Source organism: Centropristis striata, chromosome 7, assembly GCF_030273125.1.
Source record: "Centropristis striata isolate RG_2023a ecotype Rhode Island chromosome 7, C.striata_1.0, whole genome shotgun sequence".
NCBI lineage: Eukaryota > Metazoa > Chordata > Actinopteri > Perciformes > Serranidae > Centropristis > Centropristis striata.
This window is the reverse complement of record NC_081523.1, coordinates 32,459,426-32,479,898: the sequence shown is the minus strand read 5'-3', so window position 1 is coordinate 32,479,898 and position 20,473 is coordinate 32,459,426. Positions and strand designations below refer to the sequence as shown.

At 37.8% G+C, this 20,473-nt stretch overlaps 1 protein-coding gene across 2 annotated transcripts; it reads right to left on the bottom strand.

Annotated features, from left to right (window-relative positions):
- Positions 1 to 954: 954 nt before the first annotated feature.
- arrdc1a (arrestin domain containing 1a) lies at positions 955 to 18,213 on the bottom strand. 2 transcript variants are annotated; one of them, XM_059337284.1, is made up of 9 exons: positions 18,070 to 18,213; positions 12,040 to 12,150; positions 10,811 to 10,861; positions 9,642 to 9,796; positions 7,789 to 7,971; positions 5,805 to 5,981; positions 4,090 to 4,615; positions 2,903 to 2,944; positions 955 to 2,117 (listed from the first exon to the last, which is right to left on the bottom strand). In XM_059337284.1, the coding sequence occupies exons 1-8, from the start codon at positions 18,185 to 18,187 to the stop codon at positions 2,940 to 2,942; spliced, it is 1,326 nt and encodes a 441-aa protein (XP_059193267.1). In that variant the 5' UTR covers positions 18,188 to 18,213; the 3' UTR covers positions 955 to 2,117; positions 2,903 to 2,939. The 2 variants fall into 2 exon arrangements, with proteins under 2 accessions (XP_059193267.1, XP_059193266.1); XM_059337283.1 differs by lacking the exon at positions 2,903 to 2,944.
- Between the last annotated feature and the right edge of the window lie 2,260 nt (positions 18,214 to 20,473).

Sequence of the window (20,473 nt, the reverse complement as noted above, 5' to 3'; positions counted from 1 at the left end):
AAGAATACTCAAGTAAAGTACTTAAAATAGTAGTTTAACACAGTATTTGAGCCGAGGTATTTAGTTATTTCTGAACGCTGCATACACTATGCTGTCCTGTGTTCTTTTACATATTAGCTATAATCACATTGTTCTTTGTCACCTTTATGTTTATGTAAAGTAAATTGAGAGCTGCATACGATTGGAAAAAACTACCTTTCCTGTGTCAATAAAGGTGATTCTGGATACTCTGATTGTATGAAACCCATCCCCATATCACAGGCTATTTTCAAAGTATTTTCAAACTAAAAAACCCTTCAGAGACACAGGCAGGGGCAGCATTTGAGACTTGAGTCTGTTAACTTTATGTAAGGTAAGTGGTCTCAAAACTACAGAAACATATTGTTGCCACACTAAAAAAATAAGGCTCAGTATCACGTTATAATGTGATAAGTTTTCACATTTTAACGTGAAACTTGCAAGAATAGATGCATAGAGGCAAGGATAGATAGAGGTTTGAGACATGAGATTTTTGTCATTGAGCAGTGAACAGTGGATGATATATATTTTTTAAGTATGCGTACTCTGAGAAGGATTTTGAAATGCAATCTATCTATCTATATCGATCTATGCATCTATTCTTTCTCACAAAATAACGTGGAACTATCACTTTATAACATGAATCTTAAGGTTATAACGTGATACTGAGCTTGTTTTTTTTAGTGTGGCAGCAATACGTTTCCGTACAAAACAGCCCTCTTTGCGCATCACAAACTTTTCATTCTAAACACATTTTTGGCTGACACAACCACTTTTTTTGCAAACAACTAACATTAACATTTACAGACATCGTACATGATCATTTAGTAAAGTTACATCGCTGGAAGAACATCCGAGTATCTACTTGAACAGCATCATAAAATATAAACAACCTCCCGCTGCTGGAGGCAGAAATATGAAACTGTTTGACACAAGGGGCTTTAACAGATTTATTGAAAGTCAACAGTTGGGAAACACTCAAAACAATAAATAAACATAATGTATTTCTGCAAATTTTATGGATTTATCTTTATGGTTTTAACAAGAAATATTAAATCTTATTCACAAAACTATGATTAAGATAGATGATGTGAACTACATGAAGAAGGACCAAAAAACCCCAAATCACTGAGGTTTTATTATTGTACAACTACTGGAGAATTCAGAGAAAGCGGGCAAATATAGAACCAGTAAATATTGAACAGGGGAAGATGAATACATTACACACATTTTCTCTAAGGAAGTCAACAGTCATTCCAACACAGTTCAAATACATGAAAGCAACAGATAATCAAACATGGCAGAAACTTTAAGTCAAACTGTATCATGTATTAGTTATATGTAGACAAATTGCAACAGCAATATCTGTATTGTCCATTATTATAAAATTGAAAACTCCTGATCCAAGGCAAATAAAAAAATTAAAAAAAGCCTCTCCAAACAAACCATTTAATCTCGTCTTAAATATTCAAACTTAAAATCAATGAAAAAAACGCCAGAAGAATAAAGATGATTTCACCTGTTTCCAATAAAAAAAATACACAGATCAATTTCTTTTGGCTCCTGAAAATATATGCACATTAGACTATATATGAGATGTTATGGTTTGTTTTGCAGAGTTTTCATTATAAAACTTTCAAACTTGACATCACAGACACAATCTAAGGGGTTTCCAAATAACACACAAATAAAAACATGACTGCTGTTACTGTACAAATAATAAATTCAGCATTTCCCCCGTCTTTCCTTTCATTAAAAGTGCTAAAAGAATACCAAAAGTTGGCTGTTGATTGGCTGTGGCTGGTTTGAAGGAAATAATAACACCCATTTATTATGAAAAGGTTCTTGTCCACTGGACAGCAGAGTTCCAGCTCAATCCACTTTAATTTAAATTCTAAATGCTGATTGTCCTACAATTAGAAAGACTTACATAAACTCACTATGCCAGGTTACATTAGGTCTCACCTGTGCAATTATTTTCAAATGGCAGGGCAACATTTTGTTTGTATCATAGTGTATTGATCATGGTCCTAGTGGGAGCTTGCTGGTTCTTCATACACTTCATGTGTTGCAGCTCTCATCATAAGAAGGAGGAGACTCTGTAAGACAGAAAGCACCAGACCAGCTGGTTATTACACGAGCACTCTGTAACATGTCACACTTTTAACATATGTCATCAACAAAAGCAAAAGATGACCATAGACGTAAGGCCATGCTGAGTTGCAACTTTTACATTTTAGGCAGTGACGACACACACATACAGCCATACACTCACTGGCCATTACATTAGGTACACCTGTGCAACTGCTTGTTAACACAGATGGGCTATAGAAGCAGAAGATCACACCGGCCATTTTACTAGGTTCACTCCACCTTTCCTCGAAACCCCCTAATTGTCAATATACCTAGGAAAGCTGCACATCCTCTGAGTGCTCTAGGTCTCTAGTTTGTGGTTGTAAAGTTTCATGAGGCTGTGATTGTCCTGGAGGTCACAGCAGCTCATTTTATACACTGAGACTCAAGAAATGCCCTCACTGCAATGAACTGGCTACTACTGATGACTAACATCATCTCACATGAAGAAAACTGGGACTGTTTAGGGACCTCAGTATGCACAAATATTCAAATACAGTAGGTGAAAATAGCACATTTTAATGCATGAGAAAAACTATGTGGTTTTTGCCTTAAACTGCATGTTATCAGCATAAAGTAGGCAGGTATGTAAAGTTGAGACTTGTGCCAGAACCCAGGTGGAACCCAGAGAGCCTATTTATTTATCGACCTATCAATTATCTATTCTATATATATTTCTATCAATCAGGTAGCATGACGCCAGAGGTCACATGACCACTTTGAAAATCACCATGCCAAATAAAGAACTAACCTGACTTTGCAGCGTTGTTGGCCAACTTCCTGACACGTTAATCTGATTTTTTAAATGAAGGAGAAATCTGGTTACCAGGACCCATCATAGCCTCGTTTCCAACATTTTTTAAATAAAAGTAGCATCTAATGTTCTATCCTGATCACATTACATTGCCAATGCTGATGCATAACTATATATATTCATTAACTATGTGACCATGTAGGTATGAGGTAAAATACATTAGAATTATTGCTAAAATAGCATTGGTCCTATATAATAATGAACAGTTTCACCAAATAAAGTTCGTTGTTTATTTAGTTCTATTGTTATCATTGTAACTACCTGATGGAAAATCATACTCCATCTTTGGGTGCAAATTTTATGGTGATGTCTTGTAGCTGTAAGCTTTCCCTTTCCCTTTTCCATTTACTACAAAAAGCATCATTTCAGTGTTACAATACACTCACTGACTTTAATATCTGTACTGAAGCTAAAGCACAAAGCATTTTGATCAGGAAACCATGATTAAAGATAACTCTTCTAATCAGTCCTAAATTACAGCCTTGTCCTTCTGTGTAAATATTTATTCAGTCTACATTAATAACCAGAACCTGGATGGCACATAGTCAGTGGTGGAAAGTACATTTACTCAAGTACTGCACTTAACTACAATTTTGAGGTACTAGTAATTTACTAAAGTATTTCCATTTTATGGAGTTTATACTTTTACTTCACTACATTTTGAGGCAAATATTGAACTTTTTACTCCACTACATTTAGCTGCCAGCTTTAGTTACTTTTCAGGTTAAAATTAAAACACATTAAAAACATAATACATTTAAAATGATCATGCATTTTTATTAATTAAACCACATAAAAGTATATTAAGTGGTTAAAATTAGCCCTACCTTGTCAGTAAAAAAAGTAAATTAAAGCTTAAATAAATAAATGCATCAAAAATAAAAATACAATAATATATTTGGACAATCTGAGTGGGTTCATTCTGCATAGCGAATACTTTGACTTTTGATACTTTAAGTACATTTTGATGCTGATACTTTTGTACTTTTACTTCATTAAGTTTTGAATGCAGGACTTTTACTTGTCGTGGAGTAATTTAACAGTGTGGTATTAATACTTTTACTGAAGTAAGGGATCTGAATACTTCTTCCGTCACTGCTCATAATGAGCATGTGCCAACTGACCTTGTGGATATGCTGAGGTGCCGTAGTCTGGAGGCAGGATGAGTGGTGTTGGCATTGGGATAGCAGCGTTCTCTGTGGGGTAAGGTGCTGTGGCCCCTGTGGCCCCGCTGGGTGCAGTGCTGGGCCCGTTTTGCTGCTGGTTCCCTTGGAAAAAGAGGCCAGGAGCATAGCTGAAAGCATTGGGTGACACAAGCTGAGACTGACGCTTGTTTGGGAAGCCATCATTCATCGGAGACCTGCCCTCGGCTCCCTGGTGGTACTCAGCAGGAGGAGCGCTGGGGGAGTTATGCAAGGAGCGCGGGGCGGGACGGGGGGCAGGTTTTGGGGCAGTGCGAGGTGGCAGAGTTGGGGTGGTGGTGGAGGCGGGGGTGGGGGTGTTATGGGTAGAGGCAGACGCTAGTGTATCCTCAGCTGCAGTAGAGGGGGCAGGTGCTGCTCTTTTGGAAGGGTGCAGTTTTTTGTCTAGTGAGACGTTCCCGATGTGGACGGGTAATGTCAACATGACATCTGGAGACTTTAGGCTGACCTGATCAATCAGAGGAAAAGAGAAATTTAGATTTCCAGGAGGAATACAGAAAGTACAGACAGACCCTAAGCATGTGTTTACCTCCCTTTTAAAAAAAAAAAAAAGTTTGGTAACGATTTATAATAAGGTCCTTAATAACCATTAATTAACAAGTAATAAGGCATTGTTCTCGCTTTAGATCCGGTAGTTGCAAAAATCATAGTTAACTTATAGTTGACTTATAATAGATGAGCAATAAAGTATATTTTAATATCAATAAGCAAACAAAATAAGATTAATAAAGGCATGGCAAAGACAATGGGTGGGTCATGGGTGTTTGTAATGCCATTATTAACACTTGTATAAGCTTATAAACACACAATGTTAATAAGCATCTTGTAAGGACTTACAAGGGCCTTATTACTTGTTAATTAATAGTTATTACAAGGACCTTAATACCTTAATAGGGCCACAACTAATGACCCCCTCCTCTCAGTGAATCCTCAAAAACATGTTTGGTGGTACAGCTTTTTGTAATGTTTTGATATTTGTAATCATCCGTCCAATTGGAAAAAGGTATTGCCAAAATAGAAATTAAAAGAAGGGAGACTGCTGGTGTGATTATTATTGTGGTTAGCAGAACATTCAAAATGTTTTATGATTTACAAAAATGATCATTTCCTTTATGCATAAGAGACAATTAAGTAATAAATTAAATACTACTTTTAAGTAGTGCTTGTAATATGTCTCGGTTTATTTAATCTTAAACTGTGGTAGCCTTTACAGGTATGTAAATTACATGCATTCAGTTCAGACTTGTGCCATGTTGGATGTATTACAGAAATATTACAGGCCCGACATAGTAAGATTGCCATTGTGACTTTTTGTTAAAGTGTACTGGTGAAATTCACAAGAAAATAATCCCTAAAGTGTAGTCTCACACAGCCAGGCCGATCTCCACAGCACTGTGTCAGTGTATGAGATTGGTCTGGCTACACATTATCATTTTGCTGTAGCGGTAAAAATGAAGCTCTGGCTTGTTTGTATTTCTTTGACCCAATCACAATCATCTTGGGCAGTGCTAAGCCCCGGATGCAGCAAAAAAACAGATAATAAAGATAGCAGAATGGGAGACAATGCCTTGTGAGAGACACAGGCTTACATCCAGGGAGTCAGACTACTAAAAATGTAACAGCGAATGAGCTCTTACTTTGACATAATATTCAATCTTTATAAGATCACAGCCAGCAAGGGAGGACTGAGGTAGAGGAGGAACAATGATCTGCTCCTTCCACTCAATTTCTTTCCCAGCCTTCACGACACCACCCTCCACCTCCGCTATCGTCCTCAAATCATGGGTGGGCTTCTTCGTCTCGTATGTCACTCTCTGAAAACACATTGCATTTGTCAACACCGTCACTCTCTCTTCCTCTACCAATCACTTCTCACACACACACAAACTCACCCACACACACACAGAAACACAGACACACACAACATAGAGTTGCAGTTCTCAGAATGACCTATGCTACACAGCAGGATTAATTAGCAAAAAAAAGAAAAAAGATTTGACAATAGGTAGACTATGGACAATACATAATAATGATAATAATAATAATAATAATAATAATAATACATTTAAGTTATATAGCGCTTTTCTAGACATTCAAAGTTGCTTAACAGGCAATAGGGGTGGACACATCTGGAAGACAGGGATGGAAGAATTAGCCATCAACCCGTCCATACATATACATATACATAACCATACATACAATAAACTTCGGATAGAGAAGCGGCGAACAAACAGCGCTAGCATTCTCTCACATCCGAGAAAGAGATACAGCATAACATGAGGAGAGGGGAGGAGCAACATAAGCACCTACTCAATACACTCTACAACATGAAAAAGTGTAAATTGTAGATCGTTGACACCCATACAAAAAAGTGTTTACCATGTAAGGCACCTAATCAGGTATGGACAGGTTTACTGAGTTGTCATTGTATCCATTGCTGTATTTCTGCCTGTATGTCACAGCAAAGCATTGCTCATTGTAGTTCATGGCTTGCCTGGGAATAGGGCTGCATAATTGATCAAATTTTAATCATGATCACAATTTTGGCCGCCACGATTAAATTAACCTGATCGTCTGCGATGTTTCCATTTTAAAATGCGGGCTCTCCTGCATATCTAATCAAGCACTTTCCACACCAGTAGTCCATCAACCACCAGGGGGCGATCGCATAGTTAAGGTTTCATGTAGCTGCCTAAATAAATAACAAGCGAGCGCTAAGCAGGATGTGACGTAGTACTCTACACGACAACAACGCGCCATTTGTAAAAGCTGGCGAAGCAGTTTTGCCAACTTAGCAACTTTGTTGCTATATTTAGCAACTTTTCAGACGTCCTTAGCCACAATTTTTCAAGAAAAGCGAATGGCAACAAATCCAGCGAGTTTTTCTGCTGTTGAGAAGATTAAGGAGTCGAAGCGGCACAGTCCTCCTGCAGCAGTCTCTCCCAGCTGCAGAGCCAGAGGGGATGTTAACCCCTTAGCGTCCAGTCTGCAAATTGCTAACAGGCTAACAGTTAGCTCTGTAGCAGTACAGTGTGTATGTGCTGCTGCTGCAGGAGGTGTTCACTTAGCGATCTCTGTTTGTTTACAACAAGCACCAGACACTCTGTGCACACACTAAAAACTGTTCCTTTTGTTTGTTTAAAAGTAGTGCAATAAAAATACAGATACAGATGTTTTTTGATGATGAATAATCAAGATTAATAATCGTGATTACAATATTGATCAAAATAATCGTGATTATCATTTTGGCCATAATCGTGCAGCCCTACCTGGGACTTTGTGAAATAAGCGGGATAATGTATCCCGCTTTATAAGCCGGTCTTTGACTTTGTCTTTGATTATACTGCTTCTATATACATGTGCCATTGTACGAACACGAACCCTGCTCTTGAATAAAGATAAAAAATAAACTCCAATAAAGCAAAACAAAAAACAAAAACCATGAATAAAATCATAGAAATCAATCCATTAAAAATTAGTAAAATTGTATTGACTTTAACAGCAAATACTGGGGAATTTAAATTACTAATATTTGTAGGTAGTTCTTTGTTACAGTATATTTTGGTCTGTAAGCCTGATGATGACCTGCTTCTTACAGGTTGGGTTGGAATAAGAATTTACCTGCATCAGGCTGGCGGCCATGTTGCCTGTGGTCTTCCCAGACTGGTTGTGGATGTTTGCCAATACCTTGATGATCTGGCCCGGTGTGTAACCTCTCATGTCGGTCTGGCCCTTCAGAACCATTGTGCCCGTTTTCATCAGCATGTAGGTAAATTGCTGAGTCACTGCAGATGAACAGGTTCCCTGCATGGTGAAGAGTGTTGAAATAAAGTTAAGGATTTAGAAAGCCTGACACTGATAAATGTTTGTCAAAGAAACCTTCAAATATGCATATTTGTTTTCTTGCCCAGTTTCATTAAAAGTTAGATAACAACAAAAATAGATATCCGTTCCATGTCTTTGTGTTACTCAGCTGTAATCGAGACGTGGTTAGCATAGCTTAGTATAAAGACTGGAAGTAGTGGATAACAGCTCGCCTGACTTAATCAAACTGAATGAACTAATGAAAATGTACACAAATAGAAAAAAAAAAGACAATTTGTGGTTTTAGGGGCAGTTATGAGCTGGAGCCATATCTTGGTGAACAAACACTGGGCACGGTGACTGTGCATGTTCCAGGAGTCTTTGAGTGAAGTTGCCAGAGATGTAGGCTTGAATCACATGACTTAGAGGCATAAATGTGATGCCTCCACTCGACTTGTGAAAATAAAAAAGGACTAGCAGCTCTACAATTTCTCTACCTTGACCTCCTTTGGACTTTTACCTTTTGTCTCGGAATTGTCTTCCTCAACAAATTAAAAAGTTTTTATTTTTATTTTGCTGTGATGCAACTCAACAATTAATTCAACGTACAGTACATTTAACAGATGTTAAACATTTTTAATTAAAAATAAAAAAAATTACATGTAGATAAGTATTCACAGTCTTTGCCATGTCACTCAAAATTGAGCTCAGTTAGTTTCCACTGATCATCCTGTTTCTAGAATCACCAAATATACAAATTATAAAAGCATAAAAAATACAAATTATAAATCATAAAAAGAAAAAGAAATGAGCCTTATTCATGTGTGATTATGTTTGTCCCTATAGCAGCCATTTCAGACTTCAGAAAGCCATATCGTAATGTTTAAACCCTTATATACCTTATTAGGTTTAATAAATCAATCAATTAATTATTTTCTATTACAGATTTATGACTAGAACAACTTGACAAACAAAAAGTTGGCATCTGAAATCAATGTTCCGGTTCCCAGGTTTCAGATATTCTACAACATTTATGGCCCATATGGAGCAAATAGCTGCAGGGTGTTAGAATAAGTGACCAGTGAATTTTTATCTTAAATTATAAACCAATTTTTTCTCTCGTTTCCATGGATCTAATTAATGGCTTAGTGACATGCTGTTCCACCAGAAACATAAAAAAGATATGCATATATGATGGCATAGTAGCATTAGAATTTGGCTTTTCTCAAGGGGGCATGCCCCTGGAACCCCCCTCTCACTGGCTAAACAAGATAGAGAAACTCGCCCTGATTGGCCTTTGATCATGTCCATTTATAGGAATGTCTGAAAGATCTGAAAGAGTCTGTATCAGGGCAATCACAGCATTTTTGACTTATAGGTATCAGCTATTGAGTCCTATTGAGCACATCCAATCCTTTGTATACATGCACCCAAAAAAACATTGGTATACATGGAGAAGATAGAAGACAGAAGTTCTGGGCAGATGGGTAAAGTGTCTTTTGTCAGGAAATAGTTCCAACCCAAAATGAACCCTAAAACCAGATTGACATTTCTCTTGATTGAAAATAACAATGTTGGTGGTGTTTTTGAACTCCTTTTTGAACCTAGTTCAACCTTATGAATCTAACCAGTCAAGGATTTACCATATGTAACATATAATCATTGCTCACCCATATGTCCGGCACCTCATTCAGGTTTAGGAGTCTTAACAGGTAGAAAGCTTTCTCTGTGTTGTAGTCCTTGGCGAATCGCGGTGTGTCAATAAAAGATCTCACTCTGTAAACGATCCTACCATAGTTGCCTTCAAAAGATGTCGGAGCAGAGTCTATGGGAAAAAAGTAAAATATGTTTTAGTTTGACCGCATATAGCAAATACAGAGTTAGCAATAACAGAGTCATTGTACAGTTTTCATTTTCTTTTGACTGGATCACTGCTCACTAAGAAGTCTGATCATTTTAGAGTTAATTAGAAATATTGTAGACAATCTGAACATGCCATATCATAAACAGAGAATAACTGCTCCACATAACAACTCTTTTCCCAGATTTCCAAATACCAAAACCTTTCAAAATCTGACAAATGACCAGATATTTTCCTGACTTTTCATGTTAACTTGAAAACAATCATCACACTTTACTGGGAGTTTTGTTGAGTGTCATTACTTTTTCTCTCCACTTATTTCCAGTTTGAATCTACACTGTCAACTGAGTGTTGGGATACTCATCCCCAACCCACCACACCCCTGTGAGAACACACACATTTTAAGTGACAGATTAGGATTTACAACAGAAAAAAAGAGTGGTTGAGTTGCTTGGTGTTTCCTGGAGGCTTTAACCTTTTCTCTAGTTTTTCGAATCCAGCAACTCCTGCAAAAATGCTCAGCAAATGACTCTTTAGCTGCTAAATGTTCCACCATGTCAACCAGCTAGTCTCTAACTTTCTTTGTCAGATATTTAACGTGAGTGACCCCTTTGACACAACACATTGTTATAAAAAATATTGCCAAGAGCTGCTTTAAAGTGTAGCAATTTGAATGTTAATCTGAAATTGTCAAATTCAAAGTACTGCCTTGGCATATGTTGGCTGGTTAAAAGAAATGCTGGAAATAAGGGCAATGTTTCACACAACATTCATAAGCCCCAGTGAATGATCCATCCTCACTGCTTCCGAACCATAAGCAAATTAGTAAATCAAATCAAAATGACTGTATTTATCCCGAGGGGAAATTCAGTTAGTCTGTTAGCTGCTATCAACATGACAGGACATGTCTGTCAAACACACACAAACATAGGAAAAAATGCACAACCCCGTGTTCATCCCATCACTCCACACTCCTACCTGGTATGAGAAACTTGAAGGGAAATGTGTGTTCTCCCTGTTTCAGGGTTCCTGTACAGGACACAGAGAGCAAAGATAACATCTGTTAGTGGAAACAGTAACAGTTACCCTGTTGTTTCCGAACCAGGCATGCCTCAAGGCTGCACAGCGGGAAAGGGGTACATTCCCTACTGCAGAATCTGTGTATCTTCCATTCAATACATATCCATTTGAAAATCAAAACACAAAAAACTATTTTTAATGAGAATAAAGGTTCTTGTTTATTTTATTTCCCCAGACCTACTGCAATATTTACATTTACCAATGATGACTTTTTTATTTTCACATTGTTTAAAATAAATCCTGTTTCACTAAAACAAAATGTTTCTACAATCTGTGTATGTGTGTGGATAGTTTTTCAACTTATTATTGTGACATTAACAGTGTTAAATGAACACAGAAGCTGGTATTTAAGGCCGGGATTTTCTTCAACAAACCTTGAGTTTCTATGTTTACTTTCTCTCACAGAGACCGACATGCTGTTTAATGTCATCATTGGTTCAGTCTGTTACAAAGCTTGTATTGAAGTGCATAAATTAGCAGAGGTTTACAGAATAAAAGTCATGGTTGGATATTAGTTTGTATCTCAATTTTATGCACCATCAATAATTTTGTAAGTAAGTAAGTTTTCTGTGGGCACAAATGTACCTGTCTAAAATATTTATTGCACATATGAGTAATTGCAGTTTAGGTTGTAAAAATCAGTGTGAAGCTTTCGACACAAAGGTTTAGAATAATTATCTCATTCATGATGTGATTGGTCTGACTGATGGAACATAGGCCAATTCCAATAATATTGGAGGTTTGAATGATTATCTTGAGTTGATGTCCCCGTCAGATTAAAACTGAACAGATATATTTTAAAAATATATTTACAGCCTAATGCCAAGTCATATACACAGCTTTATCACCCATTATGCACCCAAATGTAAAAAAATGTGTAACAAAATGTTTCTTTTTAAAATAAATTAAATTAAATGCACAATCCACATATACATGTATTAATATCTCTCAGCGGGATTAAAATGGAATTAAAATGTTCTGGAATCGAACACTTATTTTTCTTTTACAGGGTAAGTCACCTCGGACATCAGGGTTAGACTCAAGAGTTTGGTAAATCTGCTTTTGGAATATATATTACATCTTTGGATCAGTTTTGTAGTTAGCATTTCAATTATTCGGCAGCCTACCTTTGTCTGCAACAGAGACAGTACTGTTGAAGTACTGTTCCTCCACAGTCCATGCCGTGTCATTTACCTTAGTGGTGACGCCGCAGAAACCATTGCAGTTGACTTTGATAGCTGAAAAAAGTAATACACAGTTTTAAGGTTTTAGCCACAGAGATGTTTCTATGCAGCTTCAGCATTGAACACTCATAAGCAATTAAAGTATTTCAGGCAGACAGTCATTTCTTTTCTGCGTTTTACATTAACATGAAGGAAACAAGAGAGGGCAGAGAAGAGATGCCCACTAACAACCTAGCACTCTTGTAGATATGCAACTGAAGAAAGTCCTGAACTGACATTCTAAGTTATCCAGGTGAAATTAACATGAGACTTTCATTGGTAAATCGTCATCAGTGTAAACATTGCAGGGGGAAAAAATCTTATGTACAGTGGTATCAAATACACTATACCACTTCCAATGCAGTCCCACTAATCTAGTCTGAGGGTAGAAGAAAGAATTTACGACATAAATCCAGCAGCTTGACTAAATTAAAATTCAACTTTTGGATAATTTTTTTAGTCTTCATCGCAGGAACAAACACCGCATTTTGATCATGACTTAAAGCATGGCTCAGCAGATAGTCCTTTGAAAGATGACCAACATGTGTAAACTGCTTTGAACCACTATGCATTTTAAAGCTCTTTTATTTTGCCTTCTCTTTTTCCTGGAAAAAAAAGAGCAGTGGCCCACTACAATATTGGCTAGAGTACTGTCTCTGTCGCAAGCAACACCTCTCTATATCAAGCTGTTGTCTCCAAGTGCCTCAAGTCTGCTACCATCATTCCTGTGCCAAAGAAGTCCCCTGAAATGGGCCCCAATAACTAACACCCAGTAGCACTGACGCCAATCATAATGAAGTCTGTCACAGTGCCACAGACGCACTGGTGGTAACGCCTCTCCCCCTATCAGATCACTTTTTTATCCAGTTTAATGTCACTCTGTCAGAGCGACCCTCTGCTCCTCCATCAATGGTTACGTTCCGCCATAACCTCCATAAATAATTCCCGACCCACTTCTCTATTGTCGCCTCTGCCCTACCTCCGCTCAGCACCTTCCCCTCTCTGAAGGTTAATGATGCCACTGACTCACTCTGCTCTACTCTGAATTGATGTCTGAACATCTTTTATCTACACGGCCTGCTCGACCCAACCAATCCCACCCATGGTTGAATGATACCCTCGGATAACAGCGCACCAAGCTCAGAGCTGCTGAAAGAAAATGGCTCAAATCCAAACTAGCCAATGACCTCAAAAGCAACTAGACACGCTTATCCTCCTTCTCAACCAGCGTCAGTGATGCAAAGACTGCTTTTTACAACGACAAAGTCAACAGTGTCACTGACACCCGGAAACTTTCCTCCACCTTCAAATCACTACTCAACCCTCCACCTCCTCCCCCTCCTACCTGCCTTACCGCTGATACATTTGCATCATTCTGTACATGCAAAGTGGCAGCAATCAGCTCACTCCCCACCCAACTCCTAATGCTGTGACATGTAGAAGTCCTACTACATCTCTCTCTGTATCTCAGCTAGGCGACACTGAATCAGTGGGTAGCACCTCATTTGTTTGGCTTTACACCAGCAATTTTCCCACGCTTTCATAGCACCTCGAGTAACAGGTCTACTCAAGAAACCCTCTCTCAACCCTGCTGGAGTTGAGAACTATCGCCCTGTCTCACTTCTTCCATTCTTATCCAAAACTATTGAACGAGCGGTCAGTAAACAAGTCTCAAAACTCCTCCTACAGAACAAATTTTCTTGATCCAAATCAATCTGGTGGAGTTGTCACTCCACTGAAACTGCTCTGTTGTCTGTGACAGAAGCCTTAAAAAAAGCGAGAGCAGCAGCAAAGTCCTCTGTCCTCATTCTGTTTGACTTATCAGCTGCCTTTGACACAGATAACCATCGCATCCTCCTCTCTACTCTCTCTAAAATGGGCATCTCTGGCTTGGCTCTGTCCTGGTTTGATTACTACCTGACAGGATGCTCATTCACTGTATCTTGGCATGGACAGTTGTCAACTTTGCATCGCCTCACAACAGGGATCCCCCAGGGCTCAGTGCTGGGGCCCCTGCTATTTGCTATCTACACCACCTCCCTGGGTCAGATTATCTGCTCACATAGCTTTTCCTATCACTGCTATGCAGATGACACTCAGCTCTATCTGTCATTTCCTCCTGACGACCCATCGGTCTCTGCAAGGGTCTCTGACTGCCTCTCAGACATCAACACATGGATGAAGGCACATCACCTCCAGCTGAACCTTTCAAAAACTGAACTGCTGGTCCTCCCAGCTAAACCTACAATACACCACGACATCAACATCAAAACTGACTCCCTGTGTCTTACCCCCACCAGAGTGGTGAGAAACTTAGGGGTTATTATTGATGACCAACTCACCTTTCCCAGTCATGTAGCCTGAGTTGCCCGGTCATGCCCCTTTGCACTTTACAACATCAGAAAAATCAGACCTTACCTAACTCAACATGCTACTCAACTCCTGACACCCCTTCAGATGATCCAGAACACGGTCCCAGCTCTTCATAGAGTACCTTCTCTCCTAGCACCACATGACAATTCTACTCCTTAAAGAATCGTCACTAGCACTTATTGCTGCTCTAACGCCTCTTATCGCACTATACCATGACTGTTTCCTTTTTCTGTAAGTCACTTTGGATGAATAAATGTAAAGTTGAAGGTTTTTTGTGTGTGCTGCAAGAACCCTTAAAAAATTAACACTTAAAAAGTTATTTTTATTATTTCCAGTCCGATTCCTAAATTCTTTTATTTTATCGCTTTCTTGACCTCCTGGTGAAATTCACTTTGGAATATGGATTCAAATTTTTTCACATCAACACCCCCTTCCACATCATTGTTCTCTCTTTACATGATGAAAACAAGCCCAGCAAGCAACACCTCTCTTAATCAAGCTGTTGTCTCCAAGTGCCTCAAGTCTGCTACCATCATTCCTGTGCCAAAGAAGTCCCCTGAAATGGGCCCCAATAACTAACACCCAGTAGCACTGACGCCAATCATAATGAAGTGCTTCAGGCTGGTTCTGCAGCACATCAGGAAGAGCCTTCCACAAATCCTTCCAATTCAAGACCATACAGAGAGATGTCGTAAGAAGAAGAAGGCTAAAACATCACGAGGGACCCCTCCTAGGACCTTTTTCGCACCTCTGCTATTTGATAGGAGTTGAAGAGATTTCAGTGTCTTGGTAGCTTGGGGAAAGAAGCTGCTCAGTCTGGTAGACGTGGCTCAGGAGCTCAGGAGCCTCCTACCAAATGGCAGAAGTGCAAAAAGCTGGTGGGAGGGGTCCCACATGATGTTTATAGCCTTCTTAATAAGTCTCTAAGAATCAAGAATAATGTTTTTTAACCCCACTATTTTGATCTAAAGTATGTTGACAGCTGAACATTACACCATACTGCTGCTATAACATTCTCCACTCTTAGACTAAATAAATTATTTAAAAAATACATTGGATTATGAAAATATCCGTTTTTCACATGAGACCCTTACCTTCAGGTTGGAAAAACATCTTATTTTGACAATTAATTAATTAATTAATTAATTAAATATAACATTTATAAAACAATTTCAAATAAGGTTGGGAGTCAAACACGTTGTCAAGAGTCTCATGTTAATACAGGAAAGGGACAAACAGAAACTGTTGCCACAAAGTTGGAAAAATACTGTTGTCTAAAATATCATTAAACTGTTCAGTGTACCATGAAGATATCTCTCCCCTGAAATGAAATCTTAAGAAACGGAACCATATATATATGTCCACAACTGCACACTGTATCATCTAACATGCAACTATTCTAAGTCTAAAATCAAATCAAATGCCCTACAGTAACATCACCATATCCATTGTATCAAAGTCGAACAGCAATGACTCAAACATATTTGACTTTAAATGCATAGTCAATATTTGCCCTGTAAAATGAGTCAGGGACCAGCCCACTTCATATTCCATCAGTGATTCAGACTGTAGCATAGGGAAGCATACTTACTGGGAAGCAGCACAGTGAAGCTGACAGACCTGCTCTACCTGAAGAGGAATGTAAACAGACTGGAGGCCCCGCAAGCATTCAAACAGAAACTCACCAACACAAAAGCTGCTCTCAGCAAGTCACCAGATACAGAGAGAGAGAGAGAGAGAGAGAGAGAGAGAGAGAGAGAGAGAGAGAGAGACAGATGAAGAGAACACACTTGAGAATAATCTCAAGGAGAAAGTGTCACTTCATCAAAAGCATATGAAAAAATGGGCCTTTACACTCGAGCATAGGTGTAAACATTTTAAAACCAGGTGGATATTACACCCGTCCAGACCGGTACACTGTAATAAATTATTCTGTAGTCATTTCATTTTACTTAATATATTTGATAAAATGTATTAAATATAAATGCGTCCTTGATTTTGAGGCAGTTGTTTAAGTGAATTTAATATAAAAATGTTTGCGATAGAATCTACTTATTTTGATCACATTAAATATAATCTTTATGTGTATGCAATTCTAAATCAAGAGAATTTTGATTGAATCCAACCAATCCAATCCATTTAGTTTTTAATTGACAGGCACTTCCTGTTTAGTTGTCATTAACTCAACTTGTAACGTAGTTAGATTTAATTAATAATATTGCATGCAATCTGTTGCCTCAATTTTATAAAGTAGCTATGTTTATCTTTTTTTACAGTGTATACCAAATTTTAGCACTACATGTCACACTTGACTTAACAGCCACTGTCAAGTGGAAGATAATGAAATTGAGAGAGCCCATGAAAGACGCCTGCCCTCTTGGTGGCGGTATTGCAACTCGAAGGTGGTTTGTCAACCATAAAATCATCAGGACAAGTGACATAATTGTTTAGTCTCGTCTACCAAGACAACGTAAAGTTTCTAGTAAACAAACAGCATGCACAATGAGCATCTTCCCACCTCTCACCTCTACTGAAACTGTATGTCCTTCATGGAGCCTGTGGGACACTAGTGGCTCTGTTAATCCATTAAAAACACTCAATAGTGTATATTATGTCATTCGTTTTTATATTGCTTATTACTAATGCAATACAAGTCAGAGTAAGTACTGGAGTTATAGTGAAAAAATACTGGTTTAGCCGGTTTACACTGGCAATCAGCCCAGTTCTAGCTGGCACTAACATGGAACCCTGAAGAGCACCCTATAGAATAAAGCACAAGTCTTAAGATGTTAGACTGCTCACCAACCGATCACATAAGCATTGAGGAGTATGCTTTATTATAAAGAGGTAGATTAGAGCAGACTATTGGGGGGATTTGTCCTACTTCTTAGAGTAAATAATTTATTAAAAAATAAATTGGATTATCTGAAAATATAATTTCCCAAAGCTGACAACAGGACAGTCTTCTTTAGATAAAATGTGAATGTGGTTTTCACATGAGACCCTTACCTTCATGTTGGAAAAACATCTTATTTTGACAATTTATTAATTAATTAATTGAATATAATGTTTATGATTCAGTTTCACATAAGGTTGGGAGTGTATTTTAGGTGTGTGGTAAAATATCGGAAGGGGGGTGAAGGGGTTCTCAATGATCTCAGTTTCAAAAATCCCTGTTATGGCCCGGTCTCTTGGATTATGATAATTTGACAATTGAAAAAATACTAACCCATTGCGCGCCTTATGTCCAATTTCAATCCCTCACTGAAACCCAGAATCAATCTCTAATAATATTACAGGAACATTATAATGTAGTAGGGCCTAATGAAATGGCGTACGATAACATGACATAAAAAGTCCAGTTTAGACCCAAACCACCGAGAACAGACGACTACACCTTGAGGTGATTTTCAAATAGGATAGACTATTTCCACAGTAGTATCGTAGTGTGAGAGGCCTACTCTGCTCTACTCATGTTATTTTGGCTAAAATCCTTACTTCCTTGTTTAGAGACGACGGCGTTTTCTCACCAGGTGAGCAAATATTGTAGCAGACTCTTACCTTTACAGTGCAGCGGCTGGCCCACTTTAATTTTTACGGTTCCAGTTATTGACTCGCCGGGACTGTATACCACTTTGTTTTTGTCAAATGTAATCTCGAACTCCTGAAGTTTCCCCATGTTGTCCTCGATCCACTGCGGGAGTTAAGATCACCTGTGCGCGCAGACAACAAGCGCATGTAGGACTCGTGGGATCCGCCCCTGACGTCACGGACCTCTTCAAGATGACAAAGATAATCAGGTGTATGGTACGTGACCTTTTTGATTGTCATGGTATAATGCTTAGATATGAACGTTTTCTTCGTCTTAAACCCTTCCCCGTTACAAGTAAAGAATTTAACTACGTGACTAAAGCAATCCCTAATGGCCTTTCTCTCCTGTTGAGAAGTCATTGTCAGTATCAAGAAACACTAAGAATAAAACCCCTTCTAATCGTCACCCTGTTAAAATAATCGCCTAACTCATTTTTTCAAGTTTCGCAGGAAACACAAAAAACTTCACCAAAAGTGTAAGATATGGCATTTATTGATCATTTCACTCAAAAAGCATGTAACAAAGGATGGCTATTGGCATAGTAATAACACTGTGTAAATCATGTAACTTAAGACAAATAAATGACGTAGGCAATTTTTTGGACATGCCTTTGTGACTTAAGCAAGATATGGGAACACTTTATTTGGAAGGTGTCTACATAAGAGTCACACAAGCCTGTCAGATACATGACATGACAAGTATCATGAGCATTAATGTTACTTCAAAGTGTCATTATTGTTAAGGACACATCCCATGTCATGTTTATGACACGCTCATGTCACTCTTATGTAGACACCTTAGTGAAGTGTTGCCAATATTAGTGTCAACAATAAAACACTGATAAACTAAACTGATAACTAAACAATCTCCCTCTAGCTCTTCTTTGCTGGGTTCTTATCTGATGCCTATGAATGTGGCAAATTGTCAAAGAAGTGATGATCTTAAAGGGGTAAAATCACATGATCTGATCAACTGAGGATGGAGGCGATTTTACCATAGGTGGCCGGCGTCATGAGGAGATGATTTAGGCAAAAAAACCAAATGACTTTAACATCTTTATGGACACTGACTGGAAGAAGGCCTGGACATTGCCTTATAAGTATTATATTTCCAATTAAATAAAAGACTTTCACATCCAAATTTTACACACTATATAGCCTATCCAACAAATTCATATTTCTTATTCTTAAATATTGAAATGCAGTTTTTGCAATATGTAACCAGAAACCTTAACTCATTTATTCTACCACTGTACTCAATCTATCAATTTCTGGACTCAACTTGAACAATATATAGTGTGTAAAATCAAGATAAACATCTTAATTGATGCAGCAGTGCACTAAATGACACTAAACAAAGCACTTCATCCACAGATATATACGAGAGGTTTTTCAAAGAAGAATAATGTATTTACATTCTGTTCCCTTTTTTCTCCCCTTTCCTGTCATTTTTTTTTTAAAACTTTTTTTAATAAAGTTAATTAAATGAAGGGGGAAAATGATGACATAACAAGAATAATGTTGTAATTTAATGGAATTAAGTCATGATAATTCAAGAAAAAGTTGTAATATTATATTAGGACATCAAATAGTATTTAGAGAATCAAAATCATACTGTTTAGAATATCGTCAATCAATAAAAATGAATGGGCTAAATTGTAACACTCTGTTGTAGTAAAAAGATGACAGCAGTCTATTTTGATGGACTGACATATTTAAAGAAAAAAAAAGTCTAAATTATTTCTGGGGAAAATTAAGTGGTCGCTGGATATTGGTAGGGACATGTCCCTGTGCTCCCTACCAATATCTCATATTTATATACTATATATATATATATAATATATACTATGCCCTTATGTGTCAAAGGAATTTAGTTACAGCTTTCACCAATACGCATCTGATCTTATTATCAGAGAACATATAACCACATACATATAGTTGCAAGAAAAAATATGTGAACCCTTTGAAATTACCTAGTTTTCTCCAATAATTTATCATAAAATGTGATCTGATCAGCATCTAGGTCCCAAGTATTAAGGTCCCAAGTAATAGCACACAAACAATTATAATATTTCATGTCTTTATTGAACACATCCATTAAACATTCAAAATGATGGTGGAAAAAGTAAGTGAATCCTTGATTTAATAACAAGTCGAACATCCTTTGTACCATGTACAGTCTGTAATGTCGTTTGAGGCAAATCTGTGATTTGTGATTTTGTGCTATATAAATAAAATTGACTTGACTTGACTTGACCTCAACCACACTGTTCTGATAGCTGCTGATCAGACCTACACAACGTTCAGGAGGAATTTTGGACCATTCTTGCTTTTAGAACTGCTTCAGCTCAGAGATATTCTTCAGATGTCTGGT